Genomic DNA, 23,638 nt, shown 5'->3' on the forward strand with positions numbered 1-23,638 from the left:
TGTGTAAAAGGGGCAAAGAAGCTGCCAGTTGCCCTGTGTGCTGTGTGGATTCTTCTCTCCTGCTCTGTTCCCCAGGGTTCTTTCTCCATGTATCTGGAGTGACCACTCCAAGTGACCACTAAATGTTTAACCTGGGATTTCCTGAGGGCTAGGGCCTCCCCCTGTCCCCCCCCACCGCATTGTGAACAGCACCAGGTTTAGACCTTTAGAGGCTGCAAGCACTGAGAATATGGCTCCCCTCCCCTTATGTCACCCAAAGTAAAACAACACTAAACCCCAAAATGACTATATAAGGAAGTTCACCAAAGATCTGACTTTTCCCATGCTGGCTACTTTAAGGATATTTTTTTTTCAAATATCAAAAACAATCTTTGTGGCAGGAAGGGATGAATAAGTGGAGCACAGAGGATTTTTAGGGTAGTGAAACTACTCTGTATGATAGCATAATGATGGATGCATGTCATTACACATTTGACCAAACCCATGGAATAGGTACCACCACGAGTGAGCCAGAAACTATGGACTTTGGGTGATGGTGATGGGTCAGTGAAGTTTCATCGATTGTAACAAAGGTACCACTCTGGTGGTTATGTTGATAATGGGGGAGGCTATGCACAGGTCGGGGTTGGGGTAGATGGGAAATCTCTGTGCTTCCCCTTCAATTTTCCTGTGAACTTCATACTGCTCTAAAAAAAATAAAGCCTTAATTAAAAAAATACAGACATGCAAACTTTTAAATGTGTATTTGGGGGCTACACCTGCTTTGCTGGGACCCCAAGCATAGCCTTACCTGCCAGTGGGCAATCCGATGCCGGAGGAACTGGTCCCAGGTGCATCCTCTTACCCTCTCAATTCACACACCTCTCCCTCCACAGAATCACCACCTCTTTCCTTAAAGGAAACTCCGCTTGACTGTTCCTCTGCCTCTTCTAGCTACCTTGATCGTTCCTTTTCCCTCTTTTATTCACCCCCCTCCATTTTTTTTTCCTATGGTGCCCCGTCAAATACCCCACACCTGTTCCCTCTGTTGGTTCCTAGGCTTTAACCCCCTCTAGCCTGACTTCTGGGCATCCTACACCCCCGAGGCTGCTTCCCCCATCGACTTCCTTCTTGCCAGATCCAGTGACCTGATCTTAGCACGAGATGTGGTGTCAGAAGGCCTAGGCAGGAGCTCTGTCACTCATCAGCTGTGTGACAGTGAGCAACTTGAAGCACTTCTCTGGGCCTCGGGTCCGTCACCTTGAAAATGGCTTCCAATCTCTGCCTCCCATGAATGCCAAGGGATTCTGAAAGCTCAGATTCAAATAGGATGTTAAGAAGATCCGCCATTAGGTACAAATCAGAGGTGATGAGGTACATGATAGCGCTGGATAAGCTGTCAAGTGCCCCTCCCCCAACCCCGACCCCGGCATTGACTATTAGAATGATCACTGACTGAGATGGCTGGGGGCACATGCGCAATCCCAGGTCTCCTCCTTGCTAACTGTGGGCAACTCCCTGAGCCTCACAGATTCCTCACCTGTAAAACGGGCTCATGAATCCTAATTTGTAAAGTTAAGTGAGATCATGAATTCTACTTTGTACGGGTGAAAGCACTAGAGTAACAGAATCATAATAGCTAACATTCTGCCCCATCCCCACCCCTGTACCTACTATGTGCTAAAAACTTGCAGTGTCTAATCTCATTGAATCCCTCCACAGCACTATGAAGTAAGGACTGTTCTCTTTCCCATTTTACAGATGAGGAAATGGAGGCAGAGAGAGGCAAAGTAACTTGCTTAAGGTCACACAGCCAGAAGGAGTAGAAGCTGGAACTTGAACCCAGGAGGTCTGATTCCAAAGTCTATAATTCTATGACTTCCTATAGAAGGAGCTCAACACAGATAGTGGCAGGCGTGATGGTATTATTATTATTAGGGCCTCTTCCGAGTCAGCATGGGAACTGCCAACACCCTGGGGCTAGGATAGTAGGTGTGTTTGTGGGTGGCGGGGAGGGAGCTTGATGATACTCTCCCCTCGGGCAGTGTCTTGCAGCGCACACGCCGCCATCCTGCTTTGTCCCAGACACCAGTGTCTTCCTCACATCCTGCTGGGGCCTCTCAGGCCCCGCTGCACCTCCCCTCTTGAGCAAGTTTGGGAGAAACAGGCTGGAGTTCCCCCAGTCTAGAGAGGGGGAGAGAATCCTCATCCCGTGAGGCTGACCTCTGTCTGGGGGCCTGGAGTTACTAATAGCAGCCTGCAGAGCTGTGTCATCCAGCTGGTGACTCAGGGCTCCAGGATCAGCCCCCTCCCCATCCTGATGGGGTCTCCACCTGGATGAGGGACTTAGAGTCCAAGTTCTGACTCTAGACAGGGTTAGGGGGTGCGCACCTGGGGGTATACCCTGCTTTCCCAGTGCCTTGGCTAAACTCTCTTGTGGTGTTGGAAGGAGGGGCTGGGGGAAGTGGGGAAGGGATGTGGTGACAGAACCACTTCCTGCCATTGCTGTGTTGAAAGCCAAGCTCCCCCAAGTTCCCCTTCATGGGGGGTTGGGGAGCCCAGAGGTAAAGGAGGAAGTTGGGAGGTGGTGAGGAAAGGAGGGGTGAATTGACTCCAAGAATCAAGCTCTGGGGTTCCTGGCGGGGTGCCCTCTCCCTGCTCCACAGTTGGTAAAAACAGCCAGCTGGCCCAGAGGCAATCACAATTAGGGTAGCAGCAAGCACTTATTATCATGTGCCAGGCACTCTATATCTGTGAACTCATTTGCTTCTCACAGCCCCATAAGGTAAGCACTATTATTGCCCCATTTTACAGATGGGAAAACTGGGGGCACTGACAGGTTATGTCAATGACTCAGATCACACAGTAAGTCGGTACCAGGGTGGAGACTTGAACTTCTCAGCTGATTTCCAGAGCACAGGCTCTTAGCTACCACTCCTTTCTGCCCCCCTCACTCTGTCTCTGGCTTGCTCTGTGACCTAAGAGAGGTAAATTCTCCACTCTGGGCCTCAGTTTCCTCATCTGCATGGTGGTGGTAATTGGAGTAGATAAGTTCACCTCCTTCTGGTGATGTTTGTCTCTCCATTACTAATTACTCATTCTATTTCTCCCCTACTGGGCTTTCAGCTCCATGAGCTTGGGGACAAAGCCTATTTTGGCCACTACTATATTCCCAATTCTTAGCACAATGCCTGGCCCATAAAAACTCAACAAATATTTCTTGAGTAAATGGCCTTTAAGGGTTTGAAGATCATTATAAATGGCTTGAGTATATGATAAAAGTTTTGGACCCTTTACATAGAAAAATCAACATATATCAGTGGTTCTCAGCTGGGGGTGATAGTGACCCTCCCACACACCCAGGGGACATTTGGTAATGTTTGGCAACATTTCTGGTTGTCATAACTGGCAGGGGGAGGTGCTACTGGTGTGGGGTAGAGGCTGGGGATTCTACCCAACATCCCACAATGATAGGATAGCCTCTCAAATCAAAGAACTATCTGGCCCCAAACAACAATACCGTTAAATTTGAGAAATGTGACATATGTACATAGATATGGCATTTTGTACAATTTATGGCAAATTGGGGGTGGTTCATGGATTCTCCTAGAGCCCATGTCTGCTACCAGATGAAGATCCCCTTGATTGGAGGGTCTCTTTGTTTCCATCTCTAAAATCATATTGCTCTATGATCCCATACTCTCAAGTCTGGAATATAGTTCCCAAGTCCCCTGTCCTAACCTCTGATTCCCCAAAGACCGGAGCCTCCTCTCTGATCTGAAGTTGGTGCAGAGGATTAGGAGAGAAGGGTTCCAGTTTTAAGTCTCCCCCCACCTCCACCCCCTGGTCATCTCATTTCCTGTAAACGGTACTAAAGGTGAAAAGCTTCAGAACCAGATAGCCCTAGGCCTGAATCCTGATTCTGTTGTATTAACTCACTGTGTGATCATAGCCAAGCGCCTTAACCACTCTGAATCTCCGTTTCCTCTTCTAAAAATGGGAAGGGTACTTAAACCTACCTCACAGAGTGGTGGGGATGAAATGAGATGCTTATGGGGAACTTAACACAGTACTCAACACAGTAAATCTCAAAGAATGCATTATTATTATGGTTCAGAGGTGAAGTGACTTGCCCAGGGTCACACAGCCAGGAGATGGCAGAGCTGGGAATGAAAACCAGAACTGTGTGACTCCAAAACAGGTATTCATTAATTCGTGCACTCTAGGGCTTCAATTTTCCCATAAAGGAAGTTAACTGTCTCCATCTCATAGACTGATTTATTAGATAAGCATATAAAGTGCCTGGCACATAGTAAGCCCTTTAAATACAGCTTGTCAAATTGTTGCTGTAGTCCTTCCCAAATAATGCTTTGAAGAAGGCAAATATAGATCCTGCCTCACACTGGCTGGTTGGGAAGAAGGGAGGGAGGGAAGATGCTTGTTATTGGCATAAGGGGTGATAATTGGGGCTGGCGCTTGTGCTGGGTTGAGCAGTTCTGGAGAAGTGAAAGGGCTTCCAGAGATCATCCCCACCCCCCTCCTGCTATTTTTTTTTTTTTTTGAAAGCCTGTGTTTGTTTTTTTTTTTTTTTTTTTAATTTTATTTATTTATTTATTTATTTTTGGCTGTGCTGGATCTCTGGTTCGTGCGAGGGCTTTCTCCAGTTGCGGCAAGTGGGGGCCACCCCTCATCGCGGTGCGGGGACCGCTCTTCATCGCGGTGCGCGGGCCTTTCACTATCGCGGCCCCTCCCGTTGCGGGGCACAGGCTCCAGACGCGCAGGCTCAGCAGCTGTGGCTCACGGGCCCAGCTGCTCCGCGGCATGTGGGATCCTCCCAGACCAGGGCTCGAACCCGTGTCTCCCGCATTAGCAGGCAGATTCTCAACCACTGCGCCACCAGGGAAGCCCCCCTCCTGCTATTTTGCAGCCGAAGAGTCCAAAGCCCAGAGAGGGGAAGGCATTTACTCTAGTTCACACAGCAGATTAGAGTCCAAGACCCCGTCTCCTGATTCCAGGTCAGAATCATGGTCTTGGCTCAGATAATTGAAAGCGATCACAGCCATCTCTTGAATACTTGCAACATACACTGTCCTAAGTATTTTATGTGTTGGATCTCATTTTACCCTCACATCAATTTAGGGACAAAGGGCCCTTTTAAATTTATTTTTATTGTTTAGTTATTTATTTTTTGGAGTTCACGTACATTTATTCAATTGACACCAGTGGGGAGTGGGGGGAGACAGGTTTTTCTTTTCTTCCACACAAACCGGAAGACAATTTCACACAGTTTCCCCAAGTGGGGAAGTCTAAATCAATGCACACCCAGTGGACAGAGAACGCAGATAGCAGCCCGCTGTCCAGATATTTGCACATAATTATAGGACCCCTGCCACAGGATGCGCCCTGGTCCACCACACCCCCACCTCTCCAGACCCTCCTCTCCCACCCCAACCTCATTGCCTTTAGCTACAGTAAATATCCCAGGGCCTGGGACATAGCAGACCGCTTAGGGGGCTGCTGGCCCTGGATGGCTGGACCCAGCCAGCCACGGGAAAAGGGTAAAGCTCAGAAGGGCTTTTTTTACAGCTGAGGAAACAAACTCACAGTGGTGAAGACATTTGCCCAAGGCACTGAAGGAATGAAGCCATGTCTGCTGGCTTCCAGATGCCACAAACTCCCCCTTTTACTATCCTGAACCATCCAGCCTGTCGAAGACAGGGGGTTGTCCCCGTGGAATCCCCCGATTCCTGCCAAGCAGAGCCCATGCCTTCTGCTCTCAGGTGGAGCAGAGGAGGAAGCTGAATCAAGGAAGGCTTCCAGGAAGAAGAGGACAGAGCCTGGGAGTGTAGGGAGGGGCCCACGAGGGGGTCTGACTGGGAAGGGGGATCATTAGGTTCAGAAAGAAGCCTCAGGGAATTTTCCATCCTTTTCTCTTAGGCTGACCACTTGGGGCCTTCAGATGGAGGGCTCAGGGAGTCCTCCAGCCGTGCCTCCCTCCCTCACTCTCACACAGTTCTCACAAGCTCTGCAGTTTGCAAAACCCAATCCTTCCCCTATGGGCCTGTGGTTTCCTGTGGGTCTGGGGTCCTGCCTGACTCGGCAATGGGGACTGTGGGCAGGAGGGAGAGGGGGAGGTGGTGTAAGCCCTTTCTTTGCCTTCTCATGCTGGGACTGCCCAACACACACACACACACACACCACACACACACAGACACAGACACACACACGCACACACCATTCCCTGAGTCAGCTCTCGCCCCGGCCTGTCGGGGAGGGGCGGGGTCACTGATTCATTTGACAGCGCCTCTTTAAAGCCCCCACAAGGGCAGCTACAGCCAGACACTGCTACCCTCACCATGAACCCCTGGCAGCCCTTGGTCCTGGCGCTCCTGGTGCTGGGCTGCTCTGCTGCCCCCAGACCACGCCAGCCCACCTTTGTGGTCTTCCCGGGAGAACTACAAAGCGATCTCACCGACAGGCAGCTGGCAGAGGTAGGCACACACTCCAGCCTAGAGTTGGGAAGGGCTGGCTAGGAGTCCCAGGAAGGACATGGACTCTCAGAGGAGATACTTAGGGGCATGTTGGGGGGTGATGGGCACCTCTGGAGAACAGAGGTGTCCAGGCGCGGGCACTGGGATGCTCTGGACAGTGATTGCCAGGAATGGGCTAATGAGGGTTTCCTAGATGGGCAACAGGAAGTGGTGAAGGGGCATTGGAGGGTTCTGGAGTGAGGATGGGCTGGGGATGAACAGGGGTAAACCCTAGGAGGCCCTGAGGTAGGCATGGGCCAGGGGCATCCAGGGGTGGAAAAGAGCTGAGGATGTCTACAGGGAGGGGAGATTCTTGGGTGGGCACAGGCACTGGTATGCAGGGTACCCAGTCCTGGATACAACACCTTGTTGCTAGTCCCTGAGAGCCTGGAGGGATGGAGTCCTCACCCAGCAGGTCAGAGAAAGGAAGTCAGGGCTCTGGGATGTCTCTGCCCCTCCTTCCACAGGAATATCTGTACCGCTACGGCTACACTCATGTGGCAGAGATAAGCGAGGATGATCAGTCCCTGCGTCGGCCTCTGCAGCGTCTCCAGCGGCGCCTGGCCCTGCCGGAGACTGGCGAGCTGGACAGCACCACCCTGAATGCCATGCGTGCCCCGCGCTGCGGCGTCCCAGACCTGGGCAGATTCCAGACCTTTGAGGGCGACCTCAAGTGGCACCATCACAACATCACCTACTGGTGCGAGGCTGGGCCCCCCGGGGGCGAGCGGGGCGTGGTGGGGAGAGGCCGTCCTGGTGGTCAACACGTCCCGTCTTAGGCCCATCCCTGGGTTTCACTAAACCAGGGATTTAGTGAGCCCAGGGCAAGCGGCTCCACCTCTGAGCCTTCGTTCCCCCATGGGAAACGACCTCGCAGTCTGAGTCCTCCTGTCGGGGCCGTTGTGAGTGTCCAAAGAGAAAAATGCATCTGAAAGTGCTTTAGAGCTGAAAGCGTGGAGCGCAGACACCGTTGTGTATCTGAAGCTGCTGAGACACGGGGTGTCGCTGCTGCTCCGGATCCCGCCTCTCACTTCCGACCTCTAGCCTCCTGCCTTTCCCCTGCAGGATCCAAAACTACTCGGAAGACTTGCCGCGCTCCGTGATCGACGACGCCTTTGCCCGTGCTTTCGCGCTCTGGAGCGCGGTGACGCCGCTCACCTTCACTCGCGTGTACGGCCGTGAAGCCGACATAGTCATCCAGTTTGGTGTTAGGGGTGAGAACGCGAGAAGGGGAAAGCCAGGAGAATCTGAGAGGGGACAGAGGAGGGAGGACCTCAGAGAGAGTAGAGGGGGCCCTGGACCCGGATTTCTCTTGCTTGTCCCCGCAGCCCTGGCTGCCGCTCGCCCTTATGGCGCCCCCTGCTGACCGACACCTCACAGTGCGGGGACGCAAATCTTGGACAGCGGCTCCTAGGCTGGATTTCAGCCCGCACTCAGTCCAGCGCCCTTGGGCAGTGCACAACCTGCGCAACCGTAGGCGGCTAACTCTCTTCTCCACCTGCTTCTTCAGAGCACGGAGATGGGTATCCCTTCGATGGAAAGAACGGGCTCCTGGCACACGCCTTTCCTCCTGGCCCAGGCATTCAGGGAGACGCCCACTTCGACGATGAAGAGTTATGGTCTCTGGGCAAAGGCGTCGGTGAGATTCCCGAACCGCCCCGGTCCCCATTCCCTTCTCCTCTCACGCGCATCACCAGCCGCTCTGACCCCGTCTCCCTTTCCTGCAGTGATTCCGACCTACTTCGGAAACGCAAAGGGCGCCACCTGCCACTTCCCCTTCACCTTCGAGGGCCGCTCCTACTCCGCCTGCACCACGGACGGCCGCTCCGACGACATGCTCTGGTGCAGCACCACGGCCGACTACGACACCGACCGCCAGTTCGGCTTCTGCCCCAGCGAGAGTGAGTACCCACCCTCCTCGAGGGTCCAGAACGCTGGGTTTTTACCCCAGCCTTGCTGCTAGTGCTGTGTGGCCTGCAAAGCACTGTCCTGTTCTCTGGGTCCGTTCCCCCGTTGTGAAAGGAGGCGAGGAGGGGTGGAGGACACAGGTGGCTTGTGGGTCAATAAACTCGTGGCGCCTTCGGATAATCGCGTGGGCCTCCCAGGACTCTACACCCAGGACGGCAATGCGGACGGCAAGCCCTGCGTTTTTCCGTTCACCTTTGAGGGCCGCTCCTACTCCGCCTGTACCACCGACGGTCGCTCGGACGGCTACCGCTGGTGCGCCACCACCGCCAGCTATGACCAGGACAAGCTCTATGGCTTCTGCCCGACCCGAGGTACCTCTGCCCCACCTACCTGATTCAGCCTCGCCCCCTAATTCCGCGTCGGTCCCCGAGCGTGACTCTTCCACCCATCAGTTTGTCCTTCTACTCCTAGTCGGTCCTCAGGACAGCCGTGACTCTGGCCGCCGTCACCACGGCTCCTCCCCCTGCTTTCCTATTGCTGCCGCCGCATTCGCGGAGGCCTCGCCTTTTAGCGCTGCTTGCAGCCTCTCCCTGGGCCTCTGATCCTCAGGTCCCGCCCACTAGTCTAGCCTGGTCTCCGCTGTGTGCGGCACCACGCCCCCTAAGCTTTTTTTTTTTTTAATTTATTTTATTTTTGGCTACGTTGGGTCTTTGTTGCTGTGCGCGGGCTTTTCTCTATTTGCGGCGAGCGGGGGCTACTCTTCCTTGTGGTGCGCGAGCTTCTCATTGCGGTGGCTTCTCTTGTTGTGGAGCACCGGCTCTAGGTGCCGGGGGCTTCAGTAGTTGCAGTACACAGGCTCAGTAGTTGTGGCTCGCGGCTCTAGAGCGCAGGCTCCGTAGTTGTGGCGCACGGGCTTAGTTGCTCCGCGGCATGTGGGATCCTCCCGGACCAGGGCTCGAACCCGTGTCCCCTGCCTTGGCAGGCGGATTCTTAACCACTGTGCCACCAGGGAAGCCCCCCACCCCGCCACAAGCTTTTAAAATAGGCCTCCAAGTGTTTCTCGCTCCATGACTGACCCGCCCCTGGGTCTTTATTGGACCCACCCACTTGGCTCACCGGAGGCCCTGGGTCTCTCTAGTTGACGCGACGGTGACCGAGGGCAACTCGGCGGGGGAGCTGTGCGTCTTCCCCTTCATCTTCCTGGGCAAGGAATACTCGGCCTGCACCAGAGAGGGCCGCCGTGATGGGCAGCTCTGGTGCGCCACCACCTCCAACTTCGACAGAGACAAGAAGTGGGGCTTCTGCCCGGATCAAGGTGGGCATGGTTCTGAGATTCCCAGGCTGGGACCTCAGCCAGGGCAGTAGTGTCCGGGAGGGATGACCGGGGCTGGGAGCTCGGCTCAGGGCTCACGTCTCAGGCTCCCTCTTTCGTCCAGGATACAGCCTGTTCCTTGTGGCAGCGCACGAGTTTGGCCACGCGCTGGGCTTAGATCACTCGTCTGTGCCAGAGGCGCTCATGTACCCCATGTACAGTTTCACTGAGAAGCACCCCCTGCATAAGGACGATGTGCAGGGCATCCAGCATCTGTATGGTGAGGGTGTGGGGCAGGGATGGAGGGAGGAGAGGGAAAGGCTGGGCCGCGAGTACCCCGAGAATGCAGAGGAGGGGAAAGTTAGGACCACCAACATCTATCTTCTGGAGACCCTGGCCAATGGGTACAATTGTTGCCAGGTCAGTGCTTGGAGATGGTGATAAAGAGCCCAGACTCTAGAGTGAGACAGACATAGGTTCAAAAGCCAGTCCAGCCACTTCCTAGCTAGATGACTTTGGATATGTTACTTCACCCCTCAACTTCCTCATCTGTAAAGTGAGGCTAACACCTGCCTCATGGGGTTGTTAGGAGGCTTAAGTGAGCTAGAATAATGCCTGGCATATAGTAAGCACCATATAAGTGTTTGACATTTTTTTTTTTTTTAATTTATTTTATTTATGGCTGTGTTGGGTCTTCGTTTCTGTGCGAGGGCTCTCTCCAGTTGTGGCAAGCGGGGGCCACTCTTCATCGCGGTGCGCGGGCCTCTCGCTATCGCGGCCTCTCTTGTTGCGGAACACAGGCTCCAGATGCGCAGGCTCAGCAATTGTGGCTCACGGGCCCAGCCGCTCCGCGGCATGTGGGATCTTCCCAGACCAGGGCTCGAACCCGTGTCCCCTGCATTGGCAGGCGGATTCTCAACCACTGCGCCACCAGGGAAGCCCTGACATTTTTATTATTATCACCACTTATTATCATTAGTATATTTCCTCATTAAAAATGGGGATATTAAAGAATCTACTTCATAGTTTTTTTTTCTGAAGATCAAACAAGCTAATGTGAATATTTTAAAATATAAATTTATTTATTTTTGACTGCGTTGGGTCTTTGTTGCCGTGCACGGGCTTCAGTAGTTGTAGCACGTGGGTTCAGTAGTTGTGTCACACGCGCTTAGTTGCTCCACGGCATGTGGGATCTTCCCGGACCAGGGCTCAAACCCATGTCCCCTGCACTGGCAGGTGGATTCTTACCGCTGCACCACCAGGGAAGTCCCTAACGTGAGTTTATAAAGCTCCTAGCACTAAGTTTGGCATTCAGGTTGAGAGCTCAAAAAACACTTCTCTCTCAGCAGCCTGGGGATGGGGGTGAGTATGTGAAAGGAAGCGGTCTGCCCAGGGTTGGGAGAAGGCAGGGTCCAGCGTCTAGAGTGCGGAGAGTGAGCGCCAGGGGCCTCACTGGTAGGCTTTGGGGGAGCAGACAGTCCATGGGCACAGCGCTCCGTAGGAACAGGGGCTGTCTCATGCGGTGTCTCTTTTTAGGTCCTCGCCCCGAACCTGAACCACGGCCTCCAACCACTGCCACAGCTGAACCGCAGCCCACCGCCCCTCCCACGGTCTGCGCCACGGGGCCTCCCACTGCCCCCCCCTCAGAACGCCCCACTGCTGGCTCCACAGGCCCCCCTTCCGCTGGCCCCACGGGTCCTCCCACTGCTGGCCCTTCTGCGATCCCTACAAGGTCCCTGGATCCAGCGGACGATATCTGCAACGTGAACATCTTCGACGCCATCGCGGAGATCGGGAATCGCCTGTATCTCTTCAAGGATGGGTGAGGGGCAGGGGCTGTGAGGTTTCGGGAAGGGGCTTGGAGGTGGGACCTGCCTGTGTCTCCCCGCCCACTGACCTTGTGTTCAAGGTTCAGTGCCAGCCGTTCCCTTTTCTCGTCCAGGAGGTACTGGCGACTCTCTGAGAGCGGGGGACGCCGGTTGCAGGGTCCTTTCCTTATCAAGAACACGTGGCCTGCGCTGCCCCGCAAGCTGGACTCCGCTTTTGAGGATCCGCTCACGAAGAAGATTTTCTTCTTCTCTGGTTAGTTTCCTGCTTTCTTCCTTCCCTATCCATCCCCCCCAAACACACACACACACACACACACACACACACACACACCAACCTAGAAGGACCAAGAGACCGAGGACAATTCATAAAACGTCTTGTGTGCATTAGAAAAAGACGCCCCCTTCTGGCGGATACAATTTAGCAAATTTAGCAGGGGCTGAATTTCAGCCCTCCTCACCGCACCCTTGGACAATCGTACCGAGAGGCTCTGCTCCTTGGGCACACAGACTGCGGGCACGCCGGGCGCGGAAAGGCCTCGCTGCGTTCTCCCTCTTGATATTCAAGGAGAGTATATGCCCCGCCCCCAGACCGATGTGACCCTTCTCTCCTGCAGGGCGCCAAGTGTGGGTGTACACAGGCGCGTCGGTGCTAGGCCCAAGGCGTCTGAACAAGCTGGGCCTGGGCCCGGAAGTGGCCCAAGTCACCGGGGCCCTGCCGCGCGCCGGGGGTAAGGTGCTGCTGTTCAGCAGGCAGAGCTTCTGGAGGTGAGAGTCCCGGGACCGCCGGCAGGGGGAGCCCAGGCGCCATCCGACTGCCCGCCGGCTCAGCAACTGTCTCCTCGCTGCCGTCCTGCAGGTTCGACGTGAAGACACAGAAGGTGGATCCCCGGAGCGCCACCCCAGTGGACCAGATGTTCCCCGGGGTGCCCATAAGTACTCACGACATCTTTCAGTACCAAGGTGAGGGATGAGGACGAGGGTCGGGGGAGGATCCCTCCCTGAGACACCTCCCACGGTAGGTTCCCCTGCCTTAGTGATTAGTCAAATTCTGAGAGAGAGAGAAAGAAAAAGCCCGTGGAGATTGAGGCAAATGCCCCAGCACAGGTGAGTTCCCTATAGAGGCAGGGATCTTACCAGATCATTCAGGGACACAGGGGCACAACCAGAACTAGGACCCAGATTTCCTGTCTCCCCAGCTGAAAGCCCTTTCCCCTACAAGTACAGGACACCTGGTTTGCATGGAGGCTCATTCCTTTATTAGACAATATTTATCAAGTGCCTATAATGTGCCAGGCACTGTGCTGCCACTGGGGATACAGTGATAAATAAGACAGTTCATAGCTGTGTGTCTTTGGGCAAGTCACTGCTACTCACAGAGCCTCAGTTTCCCCATCTGTAAAATGGGGGTGGTAGCTGGAGTTACACTTGCTTTCTCTTTCTCACTGCTCACCTCCAATCAGCTGACAAGTTCTGTTCACTCAGCCGCCAAAATATTCACAAGCTCCTCTGCAAACACCCTAGTCCAAGCCATACTGGTTGTCCAATACCTTTAATATATTCTGTGAGAGTAGGGAGGGGCTAGGAGTGGAGGGCGATGGTTTTGTGGGTGACTCTAGACCCATTCCAAGGTCAAAGAAATTAACATGACCTGATCTGACCCCCTCCCCCCTCCTCATCCCCTCCCACTACTCCTGTCATTCCCTTTGCTCTGCTCCACTCACACCAGCCTCTGGCTGTTCTCTGAACACATCAAGGTCATTCCCAGCTTAGGGCCTTTGTGCCAGTTGTTCCCTCTGTCTGGAAGGTTTTCTCCCTAGATTGTCACTGGGCTGCCTCCCTCTCATCCTTTAGGTCTCAGCACTAAGGCCACCTCTTTGGAGAGGCCTTCTCTGACCCTCATTATCTATTCACTTGCTCGCTCGCTTTTAATATTTCCTCCATCGCTTTCTCCATTGTCAAAACCAATCTCATTTATTTATGCATTTGCTTGTTAATTGTCAGTCTTACCCCACTAGGGTGTAAGCACCAAAAGAACTGAGGTCATGCCTGCGTTTTTCCTCTGCTGTATCCCCAGTGCCTCTAACAGTGCTTGGCACGATAAATATTGTTGGATGAATGAATGGGATTTGTTGAATGAATTGTTCTGAGTATCAACTGTGTGCCAGGCTCTGTGTCAGTGCTTTGGACAAGGAGGTCTGTGCCCTCCAGCATCTCTGTGGGGGGCAGGGTGGGGATACAGGTGTCCTATGAAAACCTTGGAAAGATCTCGAAAGGGCAGGAGGGATGATTGTAAAGATCTCACTCCCGTTTCTGTATGTGTATGTGGGAAGGTTGGAATCACCCCTCTTGGTCCTGCCTTTCCCTTGCAGAGAAAGCTTACTTCTGCCAGGATCGCTTCTACTGGCGCGTGAGTTCCCGGAATGAGGTGAATCAGGTGGACTATGTGGGCTACGTGACCTTTGACCTCCTGCACTGCCCCGAGGACTAGGGCTCCCCAGCCTGCTTCAGCGCTGCAGTGGGAGCCCCCACAGGGACCATCCCGATAGGGAATGAGCCAGTCTGCCGGATCCAAACTGGTGGGTCTGTTCTGAAGGACAAGGAGAAGGGGAGGTGGGCTGGGCCCTCTCTTCCCACCTTCTTTTTTTGTTGGAATGTTTTTAATAAACGTGGATTCTTTAACCTTTAGGAGCAGATTTATGTATGTATTGTACGCATGCACGCATGTATGTATGTAACCAACAGAGGGCTTACTATGCACCAGGCAATGTTCTAAGCACTTCATAAATATTAACGTTCAATCCTTCCTATTAGGAAGGTATAATGTAATTACTCCTATTTTATAGCCGAGGAAATGGCCAACCTATTATTCATTCATCAAACATTTATTGAGCCCTTACATAGAGCCAGGCCCTGTGCCGGGCACTGGGGATAGAGAAATGAGTTAGACTATGTTTCTATCCTCAACGACCTCTCAGTGGTCCTCAAATTTTCGGGTGCATGAGAGAGTCCTCAAAACTTGCTTAAAATGCAGGCTCCGGGCTCTAGCCCCAGAGAGTCCAGCTTAGTTACAAGGGTGATGATTCTGTGGCTGGTAGAGGTGGGGTCACACTTGGAGAGTGTGCAGCGTGTGACCCTTTTTCTAGAATAATGGCGCACATGCGCGCACGTGTGTGTGTTTGTGTGTGTGATTCTGCATGTTGTGGTTGAAGTCAGGAAACATTTCCCAGCCAAGATGACATGTGAACTTGAACTGAATCTGGAAGGGTGAGCAAGAGTTTCTTCTTGCGCAAGGAAGACTATCTTCTTCGAGGATAATTTACCAAGAACCATTAAACCTAAAAACGTTCCCACTCTCTAACCCTCACCCATGCGTGCACAAAACAACACCTAGAAGGATGTGAATTGCAGCATTGTTCATAGAATGAGAAACTGGCAACAACCTAAGTGCGCAGAAGCAAGGCAGTGGATAAATAAAATACGGATTATATACATGATGATAGGAACTACCCCTAGCAAGGCACTGACTAGGTGCCGGGCACTGTTGCACGTGCTTTATGTGCGTTAACACGGCCAATCCTTAAAACAACCCTATGAGACAGGTACTACTCTTACCTTAGAGGTACTATTACTATTGCTATCACTCCCTCCCCCTGCTTTATAAATGAGGTAACTGTGGCACAGAATTACACAGCTGACCTGCAGTCTCCTAGCTGGTGAGTGGTGACCTTGGGATTGGAATGTGAGCTCTTGGGGTAAATGCTGGGAGGAGAGAAAAAGCAAGGGGGCGTTTGGGGGAACTAGAATTGGCTCAGAACTCTAGTATGTGGTTTGAGCAGAGAGGATTCTGGAATGGTTGAGATAGGAATGGTGGTGTGGGCTAGATGAGAGAAGGTCGAAGTGGCAGGCTGAGGAGGATGGAATTGACCCTCCAGAATGGCAGAGGGACTTGACTGAAGGGTCGGGGCAGGTGAGTGGAGGTGATGGGCTTGGTCAGCTTTGATCATCTTCCACACCCGGGGCCCAGGTGGGAGTGTAAGGAGGGGTTCAGGGAACTTCCTCCTAAGCTTCCTGTGGGTGGGGCCCCTCTCCCTTAACTCACCCATTTCTCACTCAGGAATGACCCACTTCCACTGGCATACAAATGTTCCTTAATATGGCTTGTTTAAAATCCCTCTAGACCCCTGTCTCTCAGTTCTGTTCCATTTCTCTACTCCCCACCCCCATCCACAGGAAAACTTCCCCAAAGTACGGTTTCTACTCACTGTCTCCCATTCTCTTCTCAGTCATTTGCAACCTGGCTCCCACTCCACTCCTCCACTGAAATGACTCTCTTCAAAGCCACCTGTGATCTTCCTGTAGCCAGATACAGTGGGTACTTCTCTGGGCTCATTCCATACCATCTCTCGGCTTTTTTGACCCAGTGGATAATGCCCTTCTTCCTGAAATTTTTCTTCACTTGGTCTCTGGGTCACCCCTTCCTCCTGATTCTCCTCCCCTCTCGCTAGCTGGATCTCCCTCTTTCCAACCTTTAAATGATGGTGTGCCCTTGTGCTCTATCCTTGGACGTCTTTGCTGTGTACATGCATTCCCTGTGATCTCGTCTAGCCCCGCAGCTTTACACAGCACCTCTCTGCTAAAGACTCCAAAATTTACATCCCCAGCCTTATCCTCTCCCCTGAGCTCCAGAATCAGATGTTCGACTGCCACCTCCGCATGATCCTTAGGTGCCGAAGAGATATCTCAGTATATCGGGTCCACCTGAGCTCTTGGGCTCCACCTTCCAAATATACTCCTCCATCGGTTGTCCCCACCTTAATAAAAGACGACGTCATCTGCCCTCAATCGAGCTTAAAACCTAATCAGTCCTAAAATCTAGGGATCTGTTAGACTCCTTTTTCTGGCACAGGGTTTCTCAACCTCGGCACTATTGACAATTTGGATCAAATTATTCTTTGTTGTGGGGGACTGTCCATACATTGTAGGATGTTTGATGTCTTCCTCCAGGAGGTAGTGGGATCCATGGACAGATGCTAGACCCATTCAGGGTCAGTCTCCCTCCCTCTATCACGGGCCCTAACATGGCGACAGAGTGCAGGGAGGCGACGGTGAATCTGTGGCTCGTGGCTGGCAGTCTTGGTGTAGGACTAGATGGCACAGGTGGCCTCTACCAACTAGATGCAGTGCCACCCTCCTCCAGACAACAAAAACGTCTCTGAATATTGCCAAACGTTCCCTGGTGGGCAAAACTGCCCCGAGTTGAGAACCATTGCTCTAATGTAACAAACATTCAGACAGCTTGACCCGTCATAAGTGTACATTTCAACAAACTGAACACGACTGTCTAACCAGCAACCAGATCAAGAAACAAAACATTCTTAGCACCCTAAAAGCCCCCTCATGCCCCTTTTTAATCACTACCCCTTCATCCCAAGAGTTACCACCATTACTTCTAACAGCTTAAAGATAGATTTTGACTATTTTTTACTTGATTTAAATAGTATTTTACAGTCTATACTCTTTTGTGTCTGGCTTTTTTTAAAAAATAAATTTATTTTATTTATTTATTTTTGGCTGTGTTGGGTCTTTGTTGCTGCGCGCGGGCTTTCTCTAGTTGTGGTGAGCGGGGGCTAGTTCGTTGTGGTGCACGGGCTTCTCATGGCGGTGGCTTCTCTTGTTGCGGAGCACAGGCTCTAGGCCCGCGGGCTGCCGTAGTGGCACATGGGCTCAGTAGTTGTGGCTCGCGGGCTCTAGAGCACAGGCTCAGTAGTTGTGGCACACGGGTTTAGTTGCTCCGCGTCATTTGGGGTCTTCCCGGACCAGGGCTTACACCTGTGTCCCCTGAATTGGCAGGTGGATTCTTAACCACTGCGCCACCAGGGAAGTCCCTGTGTCTGGCTTTTATTCCATGTTATATTTGTGAGATTTATCCATATTGTTTGTGAATTATAGACTGTTCATTCCCACTACTGTTTTCACTGTATTCACATACCATTACTTATTTGCCCATTTTACTGTTTATGGTTACTTGGGTAGTATCTGATTAGAGGCTATTACAAATAATGCTGCTATGAACATTCTTGTAAATGTCTTCTGGTGAACATGGGCAGCCATTTCTTTGGGGCATATACCTTGGAGTGGAATTGCTGAGTAGACAGGTATGTATAAGTTCAGCTTTAGCTGACAGAACAATTTTCCCAAGTGGTGATGCCCATCTATATTCCAACCAGCAGAGCATGAGAGTCTAGGAGTCCTCCTTGACTCCTCTTTCCTTTACATGCAATGTCCAATCCAGCAGCAGGTCCTGTAGGTTCTACTTCCAAAATGTATCTGGAATTGGACAACTGCCACCACCCTAGCCCGGCTATCATCACCTCTTACCTGGGGGTTGCAGGAGCCTCCTAATTGACTCCCAGCTTCCACTCCTGCCCTTAGGTGAGTCTTCACTCAGCAGCCATCATTCCCCTACTCAAAAAGTTCCCATGACTTCCCTTGTAGATTAGAAAAGAATCCAGACTCCTCCCTGAAGCCTTCAAGAGACCATCGATCTGCCCTCCTCTCCTCCCTCATCTCCATCACTCTACTCTCCGTTCACTCTGCTCCAGACACACTGGCCTTCTTGCTGCTCCCTGAACAGTCCAGGCTTCTTTTCACCCCAGGGCCTTTGTACTTGCTATTTTCTCTGCTAGAGAGCTCTTCCCCCAGATCTTTGCTTAGCTGGCTCCTTCTCATCAGTGAGGGCTCGGGTGAAATATCACATCTTCTGAGAGGTCTTCTTAGACCATCCCCTAAAGTAGTCCTTCCCCCTAGTCATTACCCCCTGGCCCTACTTTTTCTTCTTAACATATACAACAGTCTCAAATTATCTTGTCTATGCGTTTGCTCACTTGTAATCTTTCTCTTCTCATTCATTAGAATTGGAGCCACACGAGGGCAGGAAGCCAGTCGATCTCATCCAGTGCTGTATCAGTACCTAGCGCCAAAGCCTCAAACACAGGCGCGCTATCAAGATGTGCTGAATGAGTGAATTAAACCCAGGTGTTTAGGAGACCCCAGCCGAGGAGGGACCGGGCTCCTGGTGCAGGGGTGGCTCTCAGCAGCAGGTTGGATCCTCAAGCGCTTCCAGTGGAATTGACAGCCCAGGGCCTCAAAGCGCAGTGGCCAGATACAGCAGCTCAGCACAGCGGGCACTAGGACCCTGCGCGGCGCCGCGTCCGGCGGGGGGCGGCCGGCGGGGATGGGGGAATACTCTCTTTCTGCCTCCTGGAGCCCGGCTGCGGCCACTTGTGCGATCCGGGCCCGTACCGCGGCCGCCCGGCTCCTTTCCGCACCATGAGCCGCAGGTTCACTGTCACTTCGCTGCCCCCCGCGGGGCCTGCCGGGACCTCTGATTCGGAGTCCCACCGGCATTCAGCAGCCGATCTCGGTCGCCTCTCAGGGGAAGACGCCAAAGGTAGAGGCCGCAGGGGGCGGGGCCTGCCGGAGTGGGGCGGGGCTAGATAAGGGGCGGGGACACGGTGGGCGGGTCTTCTGTTGGGAGGGGTGGGACCAGGACTGGTAGGCAGAGGGTCCCAGCCGAAGGCCAGAGAAGGGAGAGGAGGTGGAACCTAGGGAACTGGGGGAAGGCTGAAGGGAAATGATGAAGGGAGGGACCACATTGAGGTGGGAGGGGACACAGGGAAGAGGGTGAGGCCAGAGGCGAAGGGGCGGATCTTATAAAGAAGCTAGAGTCCAGGGGGCTGGGCCGGAGCGCAATAAAGGGGCGGGGTCATCTCGGGTAGGGGGCGGGACCAGAGGGGGAGAAGGTGGAACCAGGGAAAGGGAGGGCCGTGTGCGTCCACAGCCAATGGGGGGAGGCAGGACTATCTCGTTTTGGGGGCAGAAAAGGGTGGGACCAGAGACGAAGGGGTTGGGCTAGTAGTATAGGGGTGGAGTTGAGGGCGGGAGGAAACATGAGTCCGGGTCGCTAGGTCTCCAGTCCTCAATCACCCAGGAGGCGTCGCGGACAGCGCCTGGGGATCCCGGGAAGAAGACAGGAGAATGAGAAATTTGGACCCCGGGCCGCTAGATCCTGGCAGGATTCCGTGGGCACTCTAGTCCCGTCCCTGGCGGATTCACTTAGCTCCTTCTACTCCAGCTCCACAAGCGGTGGGTGGAGCGAGCTCAGGCTGTTCTGGGGGCGTCTTCCTGGAGGGCCCACTGCAGTGGTCTTGTAATGGAAGTTACATGCAGGGTACAGAAGAGAGAGGAGGGAAGGGATCCTTCTAGGCTTCGGTGAAGAATTAGCATCCTGGATATACACGCAGTCTTCTCCGCAGGGGCCACTTGTCAGGGGTCCCCTGCCTGACTCTGGGCCCCTCAGGTCTGGAAGGAACGTGGAGAATTCGCTTGAAGTGGCCGCAGCGCGGGGAGGAGGAAGAGCCTCCCCGGGCCGCCAGGGGTCGCTGCTGAGCCGCAGGTGAGCTCACCCTGACCCCAGCAAAAACTAAGCACCAAAAACCCTTTAGGGGTTTATTTGGTGAACCTCTGCATTGGATAGATGACCAAACTGAGGCCTATATTTCAGCATGGCTCCAGTCCCGTGAACCAACCGCCTCCTGGACGTTGTCATTCAGATTTTTGGGGGCTCTTTCCTTTCTTCATCTTTCCCATAATCTGTCTGCCCCTTTTCTCATTTTCAGGAATGCTTTACCATTCTTACAGATTTAAAAGTCAGAACTCTAGAAGCCATTCTCAACGCCCCCTTTTCTCTTCCCACCAGATCTGATTGGTCCTCATGTCTTGGCCACTTCACCTTCAAAACTTAGCCTGAATCTGGCCACATCTCTCCTCCTGTCATCATCACCCTGATCCAAACCTCCATCATCTCTCACGTGGCCATGACCACAGCCTCCTCACTGGTCTGCCTGCCTCCAATCCTGTTCACACCACACAACACCCCCCACCCCCCCATCGCTTGTAGGATAAATGGCAAACCCTTTAGTCTGTCATTCAAACCCTTCCCTCATCTGCTCCTGGTATACCTGTCCTTGTCCTTCTCCCACCTCCATTAGCCAGGGAAACTCCTCCTCACTCTGTAAGTTATAGCTCATTTAACCTTTTCTGAAAATCTTTTTCACGTTCCCTCACTTCCAGGCAGAGGCAGACATTCCTCTTCTGCCCGCCCACTGCACTATTATAGCACATGTCCCAATGGATGGAAGTTATTTACTTGTGTGTCTCCTACATCTCAAGGGCAGGGACCACATCCTTTTAACTTTGTGTTCCGAGTACCAAGCCCACAGCCTGGCACTTAGTAGGTGCTCACTGCTCATCAGATGAGAGGGGGAGTGGCTGTAGACTCCTGCTTCCCCTACCCTTGCCTTCTCTCCTGTCATTCCCCACCCCCTGGCCTGAGAATAAGATGGCTCGCTCTCTTATCCCAAGGTGACTGTTCCGTCTTCCCATTCCCATTTCCAAGCTCTTGCATAATGAAGTAAAATACGGCTCCCAGTGTTGGGTGTGCAGGTGTGTGTGCAAATTGGAGGTGAATCTGGAACGCTGTGGGCTTGTGGCAGAGGCGGTGTGTGTGTCTTTGCATGTCTTGAGGGAGAAGCATCCCACGCTAGCTCTGGTGACCTGTGGGGCAGTCAGTGAGTCAGTGCTTACGTGTGTCATTGTATGCCAGTGTGTTGATTGGCATGTTGATGTGTGTATTTCTGTGTCTATCTGTGGGATGGGTACCTGTGTGCATGAGTTTACTGAAGTTCCATCTTGAGAGTAATTTGGGGATTTTTAACCTCTTAGGCCCTGAGACAGCCTCCAGCACCTCTCCTTGGTAGGTCGCTACATGGGGAAGTGCACAAGAGCTCCCTAGGGGAACGTAAAATCTGCTGGTATCTTTCCCACAGCTGTTTTTGTGCCAGTGTTCTGGCCCCAGGGGGATGCTCTCCCCACCTGTTGTCATCACCCAGGCCCCTTAGGGAGAGATGGCAGCATGTGGAAGGTGGGGGAAGGGTTGGGGGAGGTTTTGTAGGTCATTTACATACAAGTGTTATCTTTCATTCTGGACCCAGGGAGTGGAGTTTGACCCTGGAGGTGCTTCCTGCTGCCAGGAGATCAGCTATAGATGGGAATGCGACTTACAGGGGAGGAAAGAAGCAAGTCAGAAGGTGATCCTTGAATCTACCACTAACACTGGGGGGCAGCCCACATGCCTCAGTTGCCTCATTTGTACCATGGGAAGATCGATGGTGACTTGGCTGGATAGAATTGAACCTGGGACCAACTGTTACAGTTCTGAGCTACTCCCCCATCCCTTTGCACCACTCCCTGCTGTGCCTCAGTTTCTCATAGAGGAAGACAGGGCACTGGGAAGAGGGCTGGGCCTGGTTAAGACTAACGGGAGTTGGGATGTGTCCCCATGGAGTGAGAGGGAGCCAACTTATGCTAGGGGGATGGAGTGAGACCACAATGCAGCCTATCCACTCTCTAGCGCAGCCACTGTGGTGTGGTCTTGGGCACATTGCTTCCCCTCTCTGGGCCTCAGTTTCCCCATCTGTAGTATAAAGAAGTTGAACAGGAAGCTACCTGAGGGTCCTTCTAGCCATAAAAATGCTCAGATTCTTTGATGATCTGGAAGGGTGATGTTCTCTACCTCCCCCATACCCAAACCTCATGTTTCAGTCTCTTTATCTGTAAATTGGGAAGAATGACACTGAATTATTGGTAAAAATACCTGATCTGGAGATCTCCAGCCTATCCAAGGAGTTCTCCAGTCACCCACTCCTCAAGCCAGGACTCAGAACCTCACGGCCCACTACCTCAGCCCAAGGTGAGCCCTGGAAATCTCCATGGCAACAAACTGGTTATGAACGGGGCTGTAGTTGCCATGGTGATGGGCTGCTCTCTCTCTCTCTCTCTCTCTCTCTCTCTCTCTCTCTCTCTCATCCCCCTCATCTCCCCTCCCCTCTTCTCAATGAACCAGAGTGATCTGCGGGCACCAGCTCTCCAGGTGGGGTGGGGATGGGGGTGGGTACAGTGAGAAAGGGGTCCTGATTGAGAAAGAGGGAAGCCGGGCTGAATCTGTAGAGGAATGGGGGACTGTTGGGGTGCCATTTCCATGGTGACAGGGCTGCAGCCTGTTAATTAAGCCCCCGGTTACCACGGAGACGATGGTGGTTGACGTGTCTGCTGCGAGCCCTGTGTGTATGGGGTGTGCTCTGTGCCGGACTCATCAATTCACTGCAAGGGTCTGGGGTCTGGAGGACGGGGCCTGCAGGTGGGGGAGAGAAGAGTGAAGAAAGGAGTTCAGGGCCTTGGCTCCATGAGGCCAGAGCTGGGGGTGGGTGGGTTAGGCCGTGGGGCTAATGATATAGAGACAAAGATGGATGGGGATTAAGCCATAAGGAGGAACACTGTGCCTGTCTTTCATGGAAAGAGGACCCAGTCAGGCGGCTCCAGTTTCTTCCAGACAGCTCCTTGTCCTGATTCAGTGGCTGGGGCCCTGGGCTGCAGGTCAGGAAGCCAGATTCTGGTCCCCAATCTGCCACAAGTTCACCTCATGGAGAAAATTTGTACCTTTCCATTTCTAGACTCCAATTTCCCCATAAATGAGGACTGACTAAAAAAATAACTTACAAAGTTCCTTCCAGTTCCCAAATCCTGATATTTAAGAGGCAGCTTCCCTGACCTTTTTTCTCTCTGAGAAGCATAAGGTGGGAGGGGAGAGGAATTTTAGAGACTCAGAGTTTAGAAATAAGACCCTGCCCAGCTCTGCATCTCGTGATGCTTTAATGAGAAGATTCTTCTGGCCCTAGATCTTCCAAGGGCTCTGGGTGGGGAAGCGGTGCTGAGCTGGCAGCCATGTTCCTGGGGCTCAGAGCTGAGGGTCATCTTACTGGCCAAGGCCAGGCTGGCAGTGCAGGAGGTGCCTGCAATGTGTTTTCTGAAAGCCTCACTGCAGAGGGTTGGCCTGAGGCCAGAATAGGGATCAGTCTTCTTGAGAGATGGGGGGGGTGTGAATCAAAGGACCGGGGTCTCGCCTTGTGGCTGTCTCTTCACTTGGTCTTGTCTCCTCATGAAGAGCTCCCTGGCTTTAGTCT

At 52.9% G+C, this 23,638-nt stretch overlaps 2 protein-coding genes across 3 annotated transcripts in view; both read left to right on the top strand.

The window, feature by feature from the left end:
* The first annotated feature begins 6,313 nt into the window (after positions 1 to 6,313).
* Positions 6,314 to 14,231, top strand: MMP9 (matrix metallopeptidase 9). Its single transcript, XM_007185373.3, has 13 exons — positions 6,314 to 6,470; positions 6,977 to 7,209; positions 7,575 to 7,723; positions 8,020 to 8,148; positions 8,237 to 8,410; positions 8,615 to 8,788; positions 9,556 to 9,732; positions 9,854 to 10,009; positions 11,266 to 11,551; positions 11,672 to 11,811; positions 12,173 to 12,323; positions 12,415 to 12,518; positions 13,928 to 14,231. The coding sequence occupies exons 1-13, from the start codon at positions 6,336 to 6,338 to the stop codon at positions 14,044 to 14,046; spliced, it is 2,127 nt and encodes a 708-aa protein (XP_007185435.3). The 5' UTR covers positions 6,314 to 6,335; the 3' UTR covers positions 14,047 to 14,231.
* A 4,591-nt stretch (positions 14,232 to 18,822) lies between these two features.
* SLC12A5 (solute carrier family 12 member 5) overlaps positions 18,823 to 23,638 on the top strand; it is a 36,299-nt gene continuing 31,483 nt past the window's right edge. The window contains exon 1 of one of the 2 annotated variants that reach the window (XM_007185369.3): positions 18,823 to 19,008. In XM_007185369.3, the coding sequence (XP_007185431.2) occupies positions 18,888 to 19,008 (121 nt within the window). In that variant the 5' untranslated portion in view covers positions 18,823 to 18,887. The remainder of the gene's footprint in view (positions 19,009 to 23,638) is intronic. The other variant, XM_007185368.3, reaches the window with a different exon arrangement.

This window comes from Balaenoptera acutorostrata, chromosome 15 (genome assembly GCF_949987535.1).
Source record: "Balaenoptera acutorostrata chromosome 15, mBalAcu1.1, whole genome shotgun sequence".
NCBI lineage: Eukaryota > Metazoa > Chordata > Mammalia > Artiodactyla > Balaenopteridae > Balaenoptera > Balaenoptera acutorostrata.